The following is a 20,681-nucleotide window of genomic DNA, read 5'->3' as shown; positions in this document are numbered from 1 at the left end:
TGCGTGATTCGGACAAGCAATTATAATCGTCATTAGCAATCATAGCTATAAATATAGACACATGTTTAGATTTTTTTCGTGTTCTTATAGTACGCCACACACGGTAGAAAACTAAATTATATCATCTGATGTAGAACTTAAGTGATTCCCAATCACATTCAAGGTCTTCTGAAAGCCTTGCAGAACTGTTGCATATTATTGAAGAAGACCAAATTACTGACATTTATCGCCGATAAAATATAATCAATCTTAAAAAATGACACTAAATTGCGAAACTAGAAATTTTGAAACAGATTCTTGAGAGTCAGAGGTAGAGGTAGAAAATGTTAAAAAAGAGAAAAAAGAGTTGCTGAACTAGAAAAATGGGAAAAATATATATCTAGAAATTAAAAGTTACAAGACATTTAGTGAAATAAATAACTGTCGCTTTAAATACAAAGATAAGTTAACAAGAAAACAGATGGCGGCAATAAATCAAAAAAATTCAGGGTTGTCTTGAACAAATAGTAGGTACCAATAATACAAAAGGTAACAAAAATAATATAAAGTAAAAAATAAAAAACAAAAATAAGTCAATACGTCCGAATATATTAAAAGAAAATAATTGCCTTGGGAATATAAGCTCAGAATAACAAATTGATGATAAAATTTTATTATAGATATAAAAAAGTGTTTGCGAGAAAACTTAATATTATTGTGTTTTTTTTTCTATTAATTTAATTATAAGAATACAGATATAGAAGTTATCTTGTTTACTTAAATTCCTTAGTCCATAAAACACGGAAACAAATCCCTAAGTCCAGTTGATTTATGATAAGTCCAATACTTTATTTTTTTAAATAAAGGTGTTAAATTTTAAATGAAGAGTTTACTTTGTACTATAACTTGACGGTATTTTCATATATTGGTGCTTATTTTTCTCATTGCTATTTTTTGGTATTGGAACATCCAATTGGTAAACGTATTGGTGGAAACTTAGGATAGGATATCATTTGCAGCTTTCTTCTTAATCGTGACCCAAACTAATATCATTTTTGTTCAACGTAAAATATCTGGGGTCTGTTTTCATATAGGGATTTTCCGAGGTTCTTATTTATTTTATGTAGTATGTATATAACATATAGCCAAGATGGCCCAGTGGTAAGAGCGCGTGAATTTTAAATCGATGATCGTGGGTTCAAATCCGGGCGAGCACCACTGATGTGATTTTCATGTGCTAAATTTGTTATTATAATTCATCTCCTGCTTGACGGCGAAGGAAAACATCATGAGGAAGCCTGCATGTGTCTAATTTCACTGAAATTCAGCAACATGTGTATTTCAACAACCCGCATTGGAGCAGGAAAAGGAATATGCTCTAAAACAGCAGTGGGACATTCCCAGGATGTTACTGGATATCAGAGAAGGCTTCCGTCATCCGCTCAGCCATGATTTAACGCGTTACGAAGAGCGCCCATGTTTGCTTGTACGGCAAAACAGTAAAACCATAATAAAATATGTCATTTGAAGTGTATATATTATGAGTTGTAATATAATTTGGTAATTCTTTTATAAATTAATCAGTATTATGTGTATCACGAAGCTAGCCGAGGGCGCGAGTGGAACACGTCAATCATAATCGAAGAACGAACGTTCATATCCGGTCAAGCGTTATTCAGTTTCGATAAGCGTACAACACGGGCAGGCGACCAGCGTCGCACGACATGGCGTATCATATCACTAATCCTCAATGGAGAAGCAATCCCTAGGCTTTTTCTTGAGGGAGTATAATTATCTTTGTCGTCGGCGTTATGTAAATTTGGGTAGTTTTAAATCAATTAAATTTCAATAAAACAACTGCGTCATTAGTCTAGTGCTAGTTGTTAGGTCCCGTTGGATTATGAGAGTGAGGGAATAGAGAGCATCTGTGTACACATACTGGTGTGTGTACACAGATGCAGAACAAGACCGTCTTGTTCACTGTAATATTACCTGCTCGGTTGGTTAGTTTCCGTTGAGACTGCTGGCCGTGACCGCCATCGGCTACGATAATTAGGAGGAAATCAATAAAATGCAAATAAATGAAAAATGCTTTTATTTGTAGAAGCATGGAACATCTGTTACATAACATTGAATACACGAGTAAGCCTTTGAATGATATAAGGCATTTGTAATGAATGCATTAATTCCAAGCCCTAGTCTAGTGTCGTAGTTACTATAAATGTAAACAAATATTTTATAAATGTCAAGCTATATGTTCAATTGCTTTGTCAATTGACATTTTACTCATTTTCTTTAATATTCTCACTAAGTATAAATAACTAAGATACACTTACACAATATGAGTAGGTAATGTAAAAAAAAATATGTTTCATTTTAATCAAAATCTCGCAATACGAGTTTGTAATGTCCCGTTTTGTTCTGTTAATTTTTGTTGTTTTATAAATAAAATTAAACATATTATTTAGGAATTAATCTAGTTTTACATAAGTAAGAATATACTGTAGTTTTTTGTATAATGGCACTACTATAAATACCATAAAACCAATGTAATTAAACTAAGGTACTTAAGTAAAAAAACCAGTTTAATTATTAAAAAGTGAAATAGGTTGTATAATATGCTACTAAGTTTCTCTTAATAAAATATGAATCATTATTTCAAAAACAGTTTTATGCTTTTCATGTAAAATATAAACTAGTAATAAAACAATTACAAAAAGGCGCTGGCAACTACGTATTGCTATTGCAGTATTAATTAGTTATTTATAAAGATAATATTATATATAAAGAAATTAGAATCCCATTACATACGGATTGATATGCTATACATGCTCAAAGAGGTTATCGCAGACTACATGTGCATGTTGACTGATAAAGTTGGGTATTTACTTTTTACAAAACATCGACTGACCTTGGCGTATCTTTTACTGGTGTTTGTCTTTAAATTGTCGGTGGGATCATCTGTGTTTACCATTTTGAACTATAACATTTTGCTATAAATATAACATTTTGTCTTTAAGAAAACTACGACAAAACAAAAGGAAAAAATATTATAATTGTACAAGAAATCTTTACAACGAAACTATATACTTAGTTACTAAATTAGTTAAAACTGATTTAATACAAATGTCAAAGCTATAAGTATATTCATATAAATTAAATTAATATATATATATTGGAATTAAATTAATTTGTACAACCCAAATATTCAACTACTATGTTCAATCTCTATTATGAATAAAGATATATAAAAACATGAATAAATTTAACTAGTGTTTTCATATAGAGACACCACAGCATTCACACGAGTATAATAATTACCAAGAACTTAAATTAACTTATAGATTTACTTCTTCTCAGTAAACTAGTCCGTCTGTCGTGATTCTATGTACTGCTTAGGTAAACTCATTGAATAATTATTATTAACTTTTGATAGATACACTTGATTGCAAGGAATCAATGGTCAACCAACAATGAACAATGGTTGTATTGAACCTTCTCTTAGGCACATAATAGAAATAAAAATAATAATATTGTAAATCTAATCAGTCTTACATTTAGGCACCTCAAATCACAACAGTAGTAGCTGTAGCCAGGAATCCATTGACTTACGTAATTTCTCTAGCTCCTATCATAACTACTAACTCACGAATTGGCACCATTTGCTTCGAATACATAATATGCATTTACAAAGGAACTTGTGTCATCATTTTATTTCTTTAAAATGTACTTCATAAATACATGTGATTTTAAGAAACATTTCCTGTTGAATTTTACCATCCCTACCTATTACGTAAGTCCGTGGTGTAGCTATACATAACTTAATGTATATTTTTTAATAGAATACCAAAATAATTGGTGATAATATTCTGGAAGGACAACAATTGTGAAATAATATGTGTATAGTTTCTATCGTTAAAGTATCACTAAATTTGCCATGTTCAGGTTTGTACACAAACAAACTTTTCTATAACATTAAAATTCAATTAAACATCCACAGTTATGAAAAAAACTTTCATTGAGACCTTGTAACTTTTCCAGAATTATTGGTATATGAATGGATAAGAACATTTCTTTACTAGTTTAAAATGTTTGCTATATAAGAAAATACATTGTAGTTTTAATAAGTTTTTGGCAATATTCCTCAAAACTTTTTGTTTTCTAATTTACAAAAAAAAAAATTAAACAAAAAGCACCAGAACATGTCAGATGGTATTGATCTTTAATATATTTGATGAACTCAATATAATTTTAACAACAAGTCTAGACAATATTACAATGAACAGATAGATATCAAGACCAAAGTTCTAGATGCAATTCAATGTCATTCAAAGAACTTTCCTTGACCAATGGACAAGGCTACCAATTGTCAAGTTTTATTAAGAGCTACAATAAATTTTAATGTCAGCACATGTTCATGTCCAGATGACGTGTCGGGACAGATTATGCAAACAAATATATAATGTGTCTGAAACAGTTATTGAGATACTACATTACTTATTAATTCTTATTTATATCTCCATGTATATGTTTTTTAAATTTTTAAGTAACAAGTTCATAAAAGTAACCAATACAAAGTAGGGTTATACTGGATAAGAATAACAATATAGTATAAAAAGTAGAATAGTAAATGTATATGAGATCAAAGATGATTACTGTTGCAAGATAGCAGACCAACAAATTGTAGCATTTATTTATTATATTCGAGCAAAAAGGAAAATAGGACCTAGCATAATTATTATATTCATATTCATAAATAAAATAAGTTTTAAGTATATTGAGATTACACACTATTGAAGGCTTCCAAAAATCACAGGAATTACCTAATTAAAGACACATTTTATCTTAATTTTGTATAATCTGACTATGCAGATTATTTGAAATTATACTTACAGATTACTTGCAGTTTTGTAAAGAGGTATTTTTAATTACCCAAAATCCAATGGAATACGGTGGCATAGACACATGATTACCATATCTAATATGATTTGGTTGCATTTCTGGAACAGATGACTCATAATAAAGAGGCCAGCCATTCAATAGTACTGTCTTAGTTCTTCTGTTATTGGATGGAGCACTTATAATATATTCATCAATGTTCAAGTCATCACCATGAAATGCAGTCCCATTAAGAAGGAACTTTGCTTTTTCCATTTGTAAATTGATGGCATAAATAGTTACAGCTGTTGTATCATTTGTGTATTTTCTATTTGTGCAATGGGCATATATCCTTTGGAAGCGGGAACATTTGCAGCTTACTTGTAAAATTTTATTTCCAACTAGTCTTTTATACAAGACACTGACCCACCAATCAGGTAACGGCTCTAACTTATCATCGATCAGACTATAATTACCTCCAATAAAACTTTGCCTTATCACAGTGGTAATGTTATACTTAGCCGACAAACCCAGCTTGTCTAACCAGAGAGGGGTACCTGCATAAGAATTCGATAATCCAGGTGCCCCGCCCCCATAGGAACTACTTGTCTCAGTTAGCCACATTGGTATGTTATGATATTTCTTGGTGTGGTTTTGCATTATTTTAATTTGTTCACTCAGTAATTCAAAGGTGCCTGGGTTCCAAAAGTCTTCCAAAGTGGCAGTTCTGCTATTTAGGTAGTACTGATGCCAGGACCTAACATTTATATTATGAGAACCATTGCCTAGGAATTCTACCATGTATTTGAGGCAGTTAGGTTGGTGTTCTTGCGGTCTTGTAGTATCAGGGCCTACCAACAGTGACTTTTTATAACCATGATGATTTAGTAGTTTTCTAAGCCTTTTGTAATCGTGAGCCAAGGTCTGGGGGCTGATAGTTAAGTTAAAAACATGCTTGAATGAATTGGGTTCATTGCCAAGCTGCCAATCAATGTCAAAATTTTTATGTTTTGAGTATTCTAATATTTCAATAGCATTTTGACTTTTCCATTCATGATCATCGCGTATTAATAAATTTAAACTGAAAAGTAACTTTGTATTTGTTTTTATACAGAATTCATTTATATCTGTCCACTTCTGTCCATTCATAATAAAGAATGGTAAAAATTTGTGCTTACAAAGGGACTTAATGGCAGTACAAGTGGCTTCAGTACCGGCAGTCATTGGACAATGGTTACATGACGCTGCCGGAATGTCCTCTGAACTAAAAATTAAACGGTCGGACATGGTACCACCAAGGCGGAGTCTCGCCGGAGCCAGAGCTGCAGCTAGCTTCCTGAGTCTTGAATTATTGAAATTAACTGTATCATAGTTCTGTATTTCAGAAGTATCAATACCAAAACTTAAAAAGTCATCGGGTATAATGGGGTGGAATTTTTGGTGCTCGTCGATTGTAATGTAACATTTTTCTCCGATGTTATATTTTACAAACAACCCTAGTAGGGCTATATTGCCGCAGAAAATAATGGCACATGTAGCTACTAACCGTTTGTTAGATATCATTTTATATGAGACATAAGCCTGTGTTTTCGAAGGCACTCGTAGTAAAACTATTTATTTATAAAAAAATATTGCAATGTTATTATACCTAAGGAACCAGCTGCGACACTACGACATAAGTTGGTTTAAAATATGAAACTGAACAGATATTACCTATAATGTTATGTTATGTGCTTGCTGATGAAATTGTCAGCTTGTCAGTTTTATAGTTGACAGACTAAATAAAAACGACAGAATACAGAATATTAATAACAATTTACAATTCAAAATGATATTAATTAAAAAAATTTGAATGTCAAAATTATAGTTGCAACCATCGGCATATATTTTCCATAAAGATTATACTGTAATAATGATAATTAATAATTAGGTATATTAACATTTAGAATGAGAAGCTTCAATTACATTACATAATAATGTATTATATTGTATTTTTTTTATTATTTACATTAAAGCTTATATATATACAAATAAAAATTAAAAAAAATTACTGTAAAAATTGTGACCGCGTGGAATGGCGAAAAATTAACCAGCCCTTCTCTCATCAGTAGAGACAATAAGACGGGTAGTAATATTCTAGAGTAAAGTTTTTGCACTATTACTCCAAGATCCAAGCGTTTCTTTGCAAACGGAATAAAAAATCGTTTGTTCGCTTCAGTTTTTTCCGCAGCGGCTCCGGCTTTTAACATTGTTTCTCTTATATGAGATGGGGCCAGTGTGTAAGCACATGTTGCGTCCCACATTAGGTCCCATCCTCATTTCTAGGAAACCAGTGTCAGTCCATCAGGTTTGTTGCCATCATCACTACTAATTCAATGGGGCTCAATAAGAGCAGGAACACCAATTGTGGCTCTTTTTATTGTATCATTAAGAGAACCGTAACGGAAAAGCCTACCTGAACTTCCTGGAGAAGAAATACCGTGTAATCCGAAAGAGTCCACCTGTTTTCCACACGGGTATCTATGCTCAATGCACATCTTCGTTTCCAGTCTGACACCTATTATGCGAAAACATTAACTGTCTAAAAGCGTCCCAAGATTTTAAATTTTTAGAGGGTACCGCATGTAAGCAGTGACCTGACACTAGTTGATAAAGTTAGAAGCAGTTCACGTATTTTGTATTTTGTTGTTGAATTGTTAGTCAAACTTTGTTGTGTAACATAAACTAGCGGCGAATTCCAAAGTTTTTATTTGGTAACTTCCTTAGAAATATCGTCATTATGACACTACATTCCAGTTTTCTATTGCATAATTATTATATTCAGGATCTTTTATTTTGTAGGTAATGTTTTAAAATATATTATGTATAAAGATTTATTCCCTATAAAAAATCCAAAGACCAAGAATTCATATCTACTTGGCCAGTACTTGGTTTGTAAAAAGCGCAACCAGTGGTTGGTAAAAGGCGCGTTACTTACCAGTAAAAAAAACAAGGGCAAATATTTTTTTTAGAATTATATTATCTCTCTCTTTAAATGATTGTTGATAGTAACAAGGACTTAAATCTTGACAATAAATATATTTTTGTGTTGCTACCAATATAATATTATTACGTTGGATTGTAAAGCCGTTGAATTGAAAAAAAGAAAGTGATAAGCTTTCAAATCGCTAATACAGATGGCGTTACTAACATTAAATCTACACATGTCTTGTTAAATCATAATCATGGAGAAGTATTACTATAGAGATATATCATAATAGTATAACAATAAGAAACAGGGGAAAGGTTTCTCATTCGATTCACCCAAAAATAGCTAATTCAATTACTTATCTTCTTTTGTTGAATTCGATGAACTGCGAGGTGACGTGAATATTTTGCATATTTATTCCACTTTTAAGAACCGAGAAACTGTAAATATTAATGTTTTTACTTAAAATATAAGGTCCCGCGCATATTTGATATACATATTTTCCCCCGGCAGCGGTAGCAATATTTGAGAGTGGTATCTATATATATATTATTATATTATAAAAGAGTGGTATCCTCTTGATTTGTAGGTAGTTAACAATTAGTTATACCTGATAACTAATTGTTATTGTTACTATTTTTGTGTTCAAATCGGACTGATAGATACTGAGTTCAAACATACAAACTTCTTAGTTTATAATATTAGTATACATGGAAAACGAAAAGAAATTGCCTAGACTCTGGCGTTTGGACTCTACTACCACTTACCATCAGGTGGAGTAGTCATTTGTCCTCTCGGAAAATATAAAAAAAAACTAAACGACGAATGTGATGACTATTTTTATGTTAAAAAAATGGGAAAAGAATTAATGACATCTTTAATTTATTTGTAAGTCATTTGTAATAAATATTATTTTCAAAATAAATGACATTAATTTTAAACATTTCATACAGATAAATATTGGCTTTCACAATTCGGAAGTCGAATCATTAGTTTTAGATATATTACGAGACATGTAAACGCGTGATAAAATACACAAGCCATGTTATATGACGCATTGGCAAAATATGGATGAAAGTATAAGTTGACGAATATTAATTAATCGTTTTTTTATATGGCACAAAATAAATCCTTTTTTTTCACGTTCGAAGTCGGGGTAGCTCGTCTGCTATGCCCATGTGGTGTTCAACACGATGATAAAGTTTAGGATGTAATTAAATAAAAGCACTTTACCTGGTAAGTATATTTTATTTGAACAAGTGAGGAATAGTAACCTAAACATTCCTTTCTATTTTCAATAATTATGCTTAGCTTTCTACTGCGTAGCTCGTGTCCCAGCAGCCATGTATAACATTAGGAATTGTCAAACATTTTCGACTTGAAAATGAAAATTGTGACGATCGATGTAAATAAAATATATTGAACTATAGTCATGACAATAAAAATCCACAGGAGCAGTATCTAGGATACTGATTTGTTTCTTGGACTGAAGATCTTAAGAAAAAGGCGACGCACAATATCATTTGCAGACGCAAAAAAAGATTAAATTGACATTAATAAATAATTAATAACAAAAATAAGACATAAAAAACCGACATAAAAATATATAAATATATCATCTCAGTGTAATGTCAAGAAACCGTTTATATATTAATATCAAGTAACATTCGCTCAAATGTTTTTGTTTATATAAAATTTTATTACATATTTTGTACCTATCTTAATGTTACAACAAACTCATCGACTTGTCAACTACTTAAATATACTAAGTACATTAAACTCAACAGAAAAGTAACTCGTGCGCGCCAATATATACTACAAAGAGGTGTGTGAGCCGTGAACATTGGAAACGAACGGACAAGATATTGTATACTTTGTATGAGTATAAGAACACTAGGAGCTCTCGTTAGTCTTAAAGGCCGTCTTCACATTATCATAAATGTACTCAGCACAGGTAGAGGGCCCTTTGAGGGTCATTGGAAATTATTTGAATGTAAGTACATATTTGTAAGTCAAGAAATTTGTTAAAGATTAATCAAAGTATATAGAGTGTTGACAATGAGTCGAATTGATAATAAAAGTGTGTGTAAAAATCTAATATTGTTTTAATATTAGATTGTGCTCAGGAGCGTTTGTTTGCGGTTTAATTATAATTAATTTAGAGCTCGTCGTGTTTCGGTCCGGAGAACTCTTCGTGGCTAATGAAGCCGTTCTTGTCCTTGTCCTCGTGCTGGAAGATTTCTTCAACGAGCTTGTCGTGACTCTCCAGCATCTGTTTGATGTCTTCGCTCATTTCCGCGCCGTCGGCGGGGACCATTTGCTTCTTGAGATAGTCACTCACCTGCACAAAAGAAATGATACAATAAATATATAATAGAGGTTATAATTGAAGACTCGTATTATGTATCGAATTTATTACTTTTATACTTGAGCATGCTTTAGTTGTTAAATCCTCTAAAACGTAATTATACAACATAGATGCTCATTTATTAAGATTAACTCATATAGATGCACTTACAATTACACATACATTAATGTAATTGTATTAAGTATATGATAGTGTTTAAAAGTGAGCAGTTTAAAGATAAAAACGGTATTAATTTAAAAAGCCATGCATATACATAATTGATAGTAAGCGTACAACCCCTTTATCACAAGCGAGTCCAGGGGCTCGAGGGTTTACCCATCACCATAAAACTGTCAATAACTGACCTCCTCTCGCGACAGTTCGTTATCGCCATCTGAATCCATCGCTCGGAACGCTAAGTCAATACTCACTTCCTCTCTGGACAGCATGTTGTCCTTGTCGGAGTCAATTTCTTTGAACACGTTGGTGGTCGGTGGAGAGTCACCGATGTTGATCAGCTCCACGTCGAAGTGGAGTGTGGCATGGGGAGGGATCACGTTGCCGGCCCCACGTTCACCGTAGCCGAGGGATGATGGAATCGTGAGTTTACGTTTCTCACCTGAAATGTAGAATAACAGTCACCTTCACAGTCTTAATCGTATGCCATCGGTTTGCATAATTAAATATTTTAAAAGAAAATCCAAAATACCGATTCAATTCAAATCAACCCGGACGGTTAGCGCTTGGAAAAAATGTATATATATATTGTTTTAGTCACCCATAGACTCTTTATGATGACAATTTCGGAATTGTAAAGTCCGTGGAGTGGAGTTAGAGAGGAGCGGTAATATTGTACAAAGGAGTGGTAAAAAATAAAAGTGAACAACGTTATGTATAATATATACTTCTCACATTATGAAATGTAGTTGAAATTTCCTTACGAATTAAATACGACGCATGTACTGGAGATCGTAGAAGTGGTAAGAAAGGATGTAGAGGTTTCTTTTGACAGCTTTGTAAGGAACTAAAAGGTTCGTCTTTTTTTCTACTGAAGAGCCTACTAGCATCTTGCTGTTTGTATAAATGTGCTTACACCTAGCTTTAGCAGTTCACTTCTTTCAGCGTAAAAACGTCTTAATAAAATTTAAATAAGCTGTTGTATGATTTGTTTAAGGAAAAGGTGAAAATGGTCTTAAATATCTGATTAAAGTTTTTTTTTTTTTTATAGAATAGGAAGTTGGACGAGCATATGGGCCACCTGATGGTAAGTGGTCACCAAACGCCCTTAGACATTGGCATTGTAAGAAATGTCAACCATCGCTTATAGCCAATGCGCCACCAACCTTGGGAACTAAGATTTTATGTCCCTTGTGCCTGTAATTACACTGGCTCACTCCCCTTTAAACCGGAACACAACAATATCAAGTATTGCTGTTTTGCGGTAGAATATCTGATGAGTGGGTGGTACCTACCCAGACGGGCTTGCACAAAGCCCTACCACCAGTAGCCCTACCACCAGTAGATATTGAAAACATCACCTTCTAAATGAATGAAATGCTTATCAACATCAACAAACTTGTGATATGTACCTATTGGGTAGATGCCGTGGTAAATTATATTAAACACGACGACGAGTTCATGAATAGTCATGTACATTCGCATCTGTTATAAATTTCTATGCAGTAATTGCAGGTTGCGAGAGTGCGTTGTGTGCGTCGCGTACTTTGGGTAAATATTTAAAATCCGTTAATGTCATGTTATGCTCAACAATCACGCGTTCGATTCATCGACAATTTAAAACCATTTTAAATTCCGTTCGCTGTGTCGCGAACAACTAACGCGACGGCAGATATGAGGTTACATTCATTTAAATAAATCATACTTCTATGTATATTTCCTACCTTTTTTCGCACCGACTCGATAATTATTTTAGAAAGTGTTAGATTATATTTGTATGTGAGGTGTATTCAAGAATCGTTTGCGTGTTTGCTTGGATTATTTCTATCAAATTAAGAACTTTTAAGCATTGCACTTGAACCTTCGGCTCAAGCCCAGCAACTATTTGCCCGGTTTAACTATGTATATAAAAAATAGTTTTAAAAAACACGCTTTTGTAACCAACCAAATTAAAAGTTACATACCAAGCTAATAAAAGCGTTATAAAAACATAAATTGCTTTAATTGTACAAAGAACCAATATAGTCCAAAAGCTGGTTTAAATTATTGTAAGAACTCGGTTAAAGTAAGTTGTGCAAATGAAACCGTATAGATATACATGTGTAAGGACGGCTTTGTATGCGCCGACTTTGAAAACTGATATTTGTGTACAGTTTTACATACTCGTACATGGATAGACCACACCCGAACTTATTACCTTTTATATTATTGATTTGGTATTTGCTACTTTAACAGTAATGAGGCGTTTATGTTACATTTTATAATAATTAAAAAAGCGAATATATAAATTAATTAGTTATTTTAGTCGTTCCACATTACTTAGTTCATGAGAAATGTATAAAAAACGCGTGTGTATCAGCATGTATCAATGCCGTCGGTGTTCTATCGCCAGTAATTATAACTTGTCGCGGCCGCCACGTAGTTCGGCTACTAGTTAACACGGCAGATTCCGGGAGCAACAAGTTTAGTTTTGCTGTTTTCATGATTTCCTCTCACTTCTGTACACAACGTTGCTTACGAAACTTCCCACAATGAGCTTCGGTGTAGCTTCGCGCTAGTTAAATTCAACATGCACGAACAAATTCTTAGTTCGCAGCCTGTGAGACTTACGGCTAGATTTAATGTAACAATCGATGTAATAAAAATGCATTTTAGGTAATTGTTTTAGATAGATTTGTGCCTTAATCATATGACGTATTCGATAACTGGGAGGAATTATTATCAGCGAATTACTTTTCCATATTTAAAACAGTACATTGTGTATTCCAACTAGGAAACAGGAGTTATTACAGAGATGAAAGGCGATCTCATTACCGTTGTTACACGAAATGACGCGGCAAAGCGGTAAATATTACGCAAATGACCCTCGCGGCAGCCATCGCCGATCGCTTTATTAACTTCACATTCGGCAACAATTACAGTTTTGCAAACAAAAATGCTTTTATACTAATTTATGTGGTTTGCTAAAAGTAAATTTGGCCGTTCTATTCAACGGTTTCTTTTTTATTCTTTAAAACATTTTTAATGTTTTCTGTTCATTTTTTTATCATACATATCATTGAAAGAAAGTCAGATATTATCACGTTACAATTAGCGACGAAAATAGTTGAGTTAAAAAATAAAGCAACATTGAACACTCACCGACGCACATGTCGAGAAGTCCTTGGTCCCAGCCCTTGATGACTTGGCCGACGCCGATCTGGAAAGTGAAGGGCTGGTCGCGGTCGTAGCTGTAACGAGAATTGTACTTTTATATAAAATAATGCGGATATGAATTCAAAACCTTGTTAACGTTTACATAAATATAAATAATATTATAGCAGTCTATATAAGACTTCATTAATCAAAGTTAAACAATAAACAACTTATTCAAGTAACACATTCTTTGTTATTGAAGAATATTATTCTTCTATATGTATATGAGTTTCAACAAAATATGTGAAAATAACTGATCGTTTTTTGACGTTGTATCAAAATTTAATTGGTTTTGCACAAGGAACTTTAGTTCCCAAGGTTGGTGACATTGGTGACGTTAATATTTCTATTTTTTTATGTAAGAGGGTCACCTGACAGACTACCAAGAGGCTCACCTGATGGTTCGTGGCTACCACCACCCATGGACACAACATGCAACATCCGCCAATATCTATGGCAGTGGTGACCACTTTCCAGGTAGGTAGTCATTTGCAATAAAATATATATAATTGGGGCCCTTGACTTTTTTTTGTTTTTTAATTCTTATCTTTTCTGGTTATATCTAATGAATGATTAAAATTTATAAATAACAAGAGCACTAAATATAATATTTAATAATATTACAAAAACGATTTCAAGCAAAGCAATAGTTTTATTTAATTACAGTACAATTCATCGAAGGTTCATGCCTTCAACATAAGTATATATAAACATAGGTAATAATTGACAAATGAAATACTCCGTGCATTAAAACAAACAACATGTTTTATATATCCTACAGCCGCACGTAATCCCGTTAGCATAACTACCATTTAAACAAAAATGATCCCATATTTTGGATCCATGCATCCGTAAGTTCGTATTATTATTTTTTTCAGCAAAATTTATCGTTTGTGCACGTGTAATTGGCCACTGGTCATAAGTAATGCTCTTTTCTGATTTTTTATGAAATATTGTTTTTGACGGTAGGTCAACTAGAGACAAATCGGTAAATGAAATCAAATATAAATCTTCAATACTTTATATGCCCTTTTTTAATAGAATTTAGACTGATTATAATTTTCCCAGTCCTGAAATTAATATTCAATGTCCAGAAAAATACGAAACTCTAATGCGTATATCGCATGCATTACAAGTTTCTAATAGAAGTAAGAATGTCACTTAATAAACAGAGATATTTAGATACATACTAGGAGCCACTAGCACTTATTATACTATTTTAGCGCATGTTGTCCATTTATTAGGGCTATGTGGCCTGAACATCAGATAAATCGGGTCGGAATAACGCCATTACACAGGCTTTTGTTTGCAAGTAGTTTGCAGCGGCCATTACGGCTTATCGCATTCATAACTGATTTGCTAACGCACCATAAATAAATTCAGAAGCATTCTTGGGAAATGTGTAGCAAATAAGGTATTAGACAATTTTTCAGGGTCGTCACGATGTGCATGCGTTGTAAAGGCAATTAAAATAAGCATTTTTATAGCGGAACTCATAATACTTTACCAAATATTACGGGCTTAATATATGCTTATTTATGTTTGTCAAGTGCTTCACGATACAGGTAAACACGTCGACTTCGGTTGAAGAATTGTATCTTAGAGATCGAAATTATACATGTTATCGTGGTAATATAGTAGTAGCTGTATACCTTCTATTGAACAGAAGGGGAGACCTTTGTCAGCTGCCTTTGGAATACACATATTCTGCGTTCGGGCTAATATCCATTTGAAAGTGATGGTCAACGGTAGATATTTGCTTTAAATTGAGAATCTTTTCAAGCGTAATGAAAATAAATCCGTATTACGTTCTCAGTTGTTACCGTTAAAATACCCAAGTTCATGTTTCAAATTGCGACAAGTGAACCGTGTTCGAAACTGTCTAAATTGTACGAAGATCCGTTGAAACGTAAAAGCGTGACTAACTAACTTTCCCATTCATATAACCTGTAAATACAGTTAGTAAATAGCTTCGAATTCATTAAACAATAATAGCCTCGTTTCATATTTCGTAACTTTTAATGTACGAGCTTAGCTGTGAAGTACGTACCTTACTAACGGGAGGACCAACTTCCTAACTCCAGGCTATTTGTTATTTTTTTAGACAGAAACGCAATGTCATTTCTTTGTTTTGAACCTGGAACATCACGCGGCTCTTAGACCGACGAGTGAGCTGTAGTTATTAATTTACTACAAGTGTATAGAGCCTCGACAGAAATCCGACAACACTACTTATGATAATGAAAACGTTCGTATTGTATATTTGTTTCACGATAATAATTGTTGTTAAAGGCAGTCACTCTGACAGCAGCAGATCCTGAGAGGCTATTGCAGATAATAACTGTGTTTATTGTTTGAATCTCGAAAGGCCGTTCAGGTATTATACCAGACTTAATTAAACCAGCCGCGATCCATTTCGCATAGTAGCCGAATTACCATCTAATTAAAGTTATATGTGAGTGCTTATATGTCGTCGCCTGTAAAAAGTCTGAGACACCAAACTGTAGTGCCAACAAATATTCTATTAAGAATTATATTATATTAAGTGTCTGTCGAGCCGTCACGTTTATCATATTTACCTGAAGTGGGACGGAAGCATATTATGTATTAATATTATAAAATATTACCTCATCGATTTCTGCATCGCGCAATTAATTGAAAATAGGAAATATTTTAAGTAAATTTTTAGTTTATGTGATGTGACGTCCCGAGGGCGACGTAAGAGGCGATTTATACTTCGGTACAGTAAGCAACATTTCGCAAGCCTGCGCGATACTTGCGGAAATGACATTTCGATGATTTCTTTGCAAGATATTTTTATTATTTTGAAAGTCACCGCATATATTATGCTTAATAAAGTTCAAGTACAAAACCAGAACATAAAAACAAGTAAAAACTCGCTGTTTATTGTGGCTATAGAATGGTTACAATTTTTAGTTGAGAATGAAATAAAGTTTGCTATTATGAATAACATTGTCCACCTTGCTTCACAGAACGAAAAGCGCTATTATTCGTTCTATAACTCTTTACATAATAATATATATTAGATTAAAACATCCATAAATAATTAGAAAATCCAAGAGTTTCAGAATGAGTCACAAAGATCTACGGAGTTGTTTTCTAGTACCGGTGTGTACGTCGACTCGTCACTCGACGTACGTGTTCGGGGAATGAGTGACCTACCAACTTTCTCTCCTACCCGCGGAGTATCCGCGTAACATCCTCGTGTTACGTCTTACGTGCGCCGCGCACACGGCGACTTATAACGACTCTTGCAACGTTTATACTTGTGTCATTAAATTTCGTTGCATCATCCATTCGCTGTGTAAATATTCACCTACTTGCATTTGTTTAATCACTACAAGAGAAAAGGCGAAGCTCAGCGAGAAGCAACGATTACGACGCGTCGTATGCGACGCATCCTTAATTAATATTATGAATGTGAAAGCAAGTTTTCGTAAGTCCTGCTTTGAAGCTTTAATATAATTCAATTTATCTAGTTGAGAAATACGAAAAGTCCGAGACATGGTATTAGTTTCTAAAAAGACCTAACTAATTGCAAACTAAAGTTGTAGGTGAATGAACGAATGAACCCTATGGAACTCCATGGGGAGTTCATTCGATTAGATCTTGTTATTAGATTTAATTTATACTACCCACAAACAGAAACGAGATAAAGTGCGAAGACGATCAAAAATGTAATCATAGAAAATATAGATTGTAAGAGCGCCTTGTGGTTCAGGTGACATAGAACTCTAAAAACGAGAGTGGAATGAAGTCGGCGCCTCGCGTAGTTCATTCAATAATGAATATCCATTAGGACTCGAATCAAGAAGGTGGTCCTTTAGAAGAGTGCAACATACATTTTTTAGTATTAATAAAGCTGCGAGCGACACCGCAGCGAGGTGACGCGGAGATAACTCTTCCTAATTGGATAATACTCTCGTCGGGTTAAACTAAAGTAGATGCAAAACGTATTAGTTGACCGTCAACCGCACTAGAGCAATCGAATTCGAAATTCATTCATTTCGAAAGCTAGATTTGTATTGTATAAATGAAATTATCGCCATTGTAATCGATAAACACAACGTTTCCACCGTCGAAAACGATCGAACCTTCCGCACATAATTGTTGGACCGAACGGATTAGAGAGCTATTTTTGCAAGCATGTTTTTAATTGCATTGTCGGTTGCCGCAGGCTTACTGTACCGTAATGTCGGTACTGATAACTAATAATATATTCTTTCAAATGGTGTCAACTGTGTTTCATTTAGATATTCATTCCATAAACAAAGCGTAATGGTATCGATATGCGTCTAAAATAAATTTACCATACGATATATTTAATTGACTATTACGTATCTTATTTCTTTTTTTAATATAATAATAGTTATTATTCAGTATATATAAAATAAAAAAATAAAAAATAAATAAAATATATGTAATTATATTATTTCATAATGATGCAATACATTAATTACTGTTAACAAACAAATTATTATTTGCGACTGTCATTGACTATATGAAATTGATTCCGAGCGAGGCCGTAATGTAAGGTATAGTTGAAAGTTAATTAAAAAAGTTTATTGACAGGATACAGTATACAATAATAATTACTGCCTATATATACATATGATAGGAATGTAGCGTATTAAGGACGATTGTAAGCGTGTAAGCTAAACGTAGAGTCGGAGATATATAATGTGTAGACATAAGATTTCTTAATAGATGAACAGTACGACAGGACACTGTGAAAGTGAGGTCAAGAAAGTTCGCGAATCGAAAGTGTGACGTCACGAGAGAGAGGTGAAACTATTGTTTGAACGTGTTTGTCTCTACGCGAGGCACGACTCGGGCATATTATCTCAATACATAGTTTTACTAGAATAAGACAGAATGATGGTTGTATAAGTAGCACGATCGGATAACATTACCACTATTCTGATCTTGCTGACCAGATTCCCTCAACCAGAGAACATGCCTATCGGGATATCTTCGAAACTCATGGGCAGTTTTAAGATCGTGCTTGGAGTGCACAAACTTGAGGTGGCTAGATTTGCTGCACCGTCTTAAATGGCCGCCCTGTAGGTTTAGTTTTCATACGTATATTTTATGTAACGTTACGTTTTCATGTTTATGATTTACAATATAATTCGATATATAATTTATAAAATAAATATATGACGTTAATATTTAGCCTTAGTCTAGAGTCTAGACTTTGTAAAATAAGATTCTTTAAAATCTACACTCCGATCCGCGGTGGTAGCTTTTATATTTCATATAATCTTGCGAAAGGACAATTCAATAGTGATCCTAATTGCCCAATCAAATAAAGTGTATTTTGATTTTTAAATCACAAACAAATGCATACAATGTGAATGTTGTAGTAAGGTACACAGCTCTACTAGCTTCCTTGTTATTCGCAATTAACTACGAATACTACAAATATATCCTAGTAAGCGTTATTGTTAAATAAGGTTTGAAGATTTTACATTTTGGCGAATCTGAGAATATGGCTATTTTGCCGTTGCATAAAAACGCAACATGCATGCATGCATTGACAAAGAGAAGAATAGACGAATTAGACAGGAGTAGTTATCAAGTTATCAAACCAGCATCGACCTAGCGTTCCAAAGATAAACCGACAGTCACAAGGCAAGACCCGAGCGCGACGCGACGGTAACATTGTCTTAACATTAATATACAATTATATATTATTGTACCTCTGTTTTTAGTAAATAGTAAATAAAGCTTTGTTCTTTTATTAAATAAACTATTAAAATATATAATAGAATAAGCGTTTTTATGTATTAATGTTTGAAATGATTTTATCTAACATTCCATAGGTTAAACTTTAAGTAGGTATAGTATTTACGTAATTTCTTTAAATATCCTCGTGATGTGGTTATGCGGTACAAGCACATAATAGAATCTCTTGTTCGGAATCGACACATTTCATCTTCGTCATCAATACAAAATATATCTATATATAGGTACGTGTGATAACGCAGCCCTGTCTATGCATTAAATAATGTTTGGAATGTAATCATCATATACGGTATTCTCTGTAGACATAATACCACTTCAAAAGTGTCACCTTTTTGGATTTCTTCCTGTCTGTGGCATGATTGCTTCTATTCAAGGATGTAGTGTGGTCCCAAAGGACTCTCGAAGTATATTCAGAGGTGGTCTATTATAAACTTGATGCGCAATATAAAATGATATCAACACCAAACCGGAGTGCATAACTAGCATACGATATTATTATTTAAGAGTAAGCACTTGTACCGATAACTTTACATTTAAGAGGAAACTTATTTAAGTCCAATTAGTCTGTCTGATCGCAATAATTATATCGCATAATACGCATCGCATAGTACGAGGAATATTGTAACTAAACGGAAAGTGGAATTAAATAATAACTCATAACTACAGCTACGGTTATTATTATTGATTTTAATAACTTATTAATTTCCGAGTGCTTTTGCTTCAATGTTATTATAAATCGTACATGACAACTATTAGAGAGAGAGGGCCGAGTGAGCGTCTTTGCTTCTCACATTCACCACTCCACACTAGTACTCGAACTCTTAAAGGAAGATACTAAAATAAGAGTGCAATGGTAGAAGAATGACACTGGGCAGTCCGCGTCCATCGCGTACCGGCCACCTATTTTAAATCGTCGGTCGGTATATGACACTTGATCGAGTATTATTATAAAATTTTAATAGCTTTAACTCTGGTTAACATTTATTTATTACTATTGACTTTATGTTTAATAAAAACCCTACACAAACAAACTATTAATTTATTTTCAAACTCATCAAACTATCAATGAATTTTATTTCGAACGACGTGAAAATACAATTTGAGCGTTCCATCACTGAATTTATATATATATAACTATTGATTAAACTAAAATGACGGCTTTTAAAGTATAATGTATGTAACATTAAACGCCGTAATTTTAGATATGAACAACTAGTGTATAGAATATGACGCTTGAGTACACAGTGCCGAGGAGCAAATTTGATTAAATTAAAGAGCGAACAGAACATTTACCTATTCGCGTGCTGTCGACGATCAACATCCATCGGAAATGGGATCCACAAAATTATACGTGTTCTCGCATAAATG

The 20,681-nt window shown here is 33.4% G+C and overlaps 2 protein-coding genes across 2 annotated transcripts in view; both read right to left on the bottom strand.

The window, feature by feature from the left end:
- Positions 1 to 2,057: 2,057 nt before the first annotated feature.
- On the bottom strand, positions 2,058 to 6,575 carry LOC126780697 (heparanase-like). Its single transcript, XM_050505326.1, has one exon. It carries the CDS (start codon positions 6,418 to 6,420, stop codon positions 4,876 to 4,878), a length of 1,545 nt encoding a protein of 514 aa, XP_050361283.1. The 5' UTR covers positions 6,421 to 6,575; the 3' UTR covers positions 2,058 to 4,875.
- Positions 6,576 to 9,053: 2,478 nt separating this feature from the next.
- Positions 9,054 to 20,681, bottom strand: part of LOC126780364 (FK506-binding protein 2) — a 35,341-nt gene continuing 23,713 nt past the window's right edge. Inside the window, exons 2-4 of the mRNA XM_050504811.1 lie at positions 13,491 to 13,579; positions 10,604 to 10,791; positions 9,054 to 10,166 (exon numbers count right to left, since the gene is read on the bottom strand). Of these exons, the coding sequence (XP_050360768.1) occupies positions 9,984 to 10,166; positions 10,604 to 10,791; positions 13,491 to 13,579 (460 nt within the window). The 3' untranslated portion in view covers positions 9,054 to 9,983. The remainder of the gene's footprint in view (positions 10,167 to 10,603; positions 10,792 to 13,490; positions 13,580 to 20,681) is intronic.

This window comes from Nymphalis io, chromosome Z (genome assembly GCF_905147045.1).
Source record: "Nymphalis io chromosome Z, ilAglIoxx1.1, whole genome shotgun sequence".
In the NCBI taxonomy this organism is placed as follows: domain Eukaryota; kingdom Metazoa; phylum Arthropoda; class Insecta; order Lepidoptera; family Nymphalidae; genus Nymphalis; species Nymphalis io.
This window is presented reverse-complemented; position numbering and strand designations above follow the sequence as displayed.